Source organism: Mesitornis unicolor, unplaced genomic scaffold (genome assembly GCF_000695765.1).
Source record: "Mesitornis unicolor isolate BGI_N332 unplaced genomic scaffold, ASM69576v1 scaffold34931, whole genome shotgun sequence".
Classification (NCBI taxonomy): domain Eukaryota; kingdom Metazoa; phylum Chordata; class Aves; order Mesitornithiformes; family Mesitornithidae; genus Mesitornis; species Mesitornis unicolor.
In genome coordinates this window covers 5,998-6,215 of record NW_010162364.1, presented here as the reverse complement: position 1 = coordinate 6,215, position 218 = coordinate 5,998, and the positions used below count along the sequence as shown (strand labels likewise).

Below are 218 nucleotides of genomic sequence, written 5' to 3'. Positions count from 1 at the left end.
TCCGCTTGGCCGCGGCCCCAGGCCACGTCCCCAGCCTGCGGGTGATGGAGGTACGGAGAGACTCGGTGACACTCACCTGGAAACCCGTTCCTGGCGCTTCTGGCTACATCCTCTCCTGGAGCCCCCCTGCAGGTGAGACAGGCAGCTGGCCCCGGGATGGGGGGCACCATCCCTGTGGGGGCTTGCCACCCCCTGACTCTGTCTCTGGGGTGGCAGCT

General features: G+C 68.3%; 1 protein-coding gene across 1 annotated transcript in view; it reads left to right on the top strand.

Moving 5' to 3' along the window:
• LOC104547781 (collagen alpha-1(VII) chain-like) overlaps nucleotides 1–218 on the top strand; it is a gene marked incomplete at both ends in the record, with an annotated part of 12,662 nt that overhangs the window by 6,795 nt on the left and 5,649 nt on the right. The window contains 1 exon segment of the mRNA XM_010193601.1: nucleotides 22–50. Within this exon segment, the coding sequence (XP_010191903.1) occupies nucleotides 22–50 (29 nt within the window).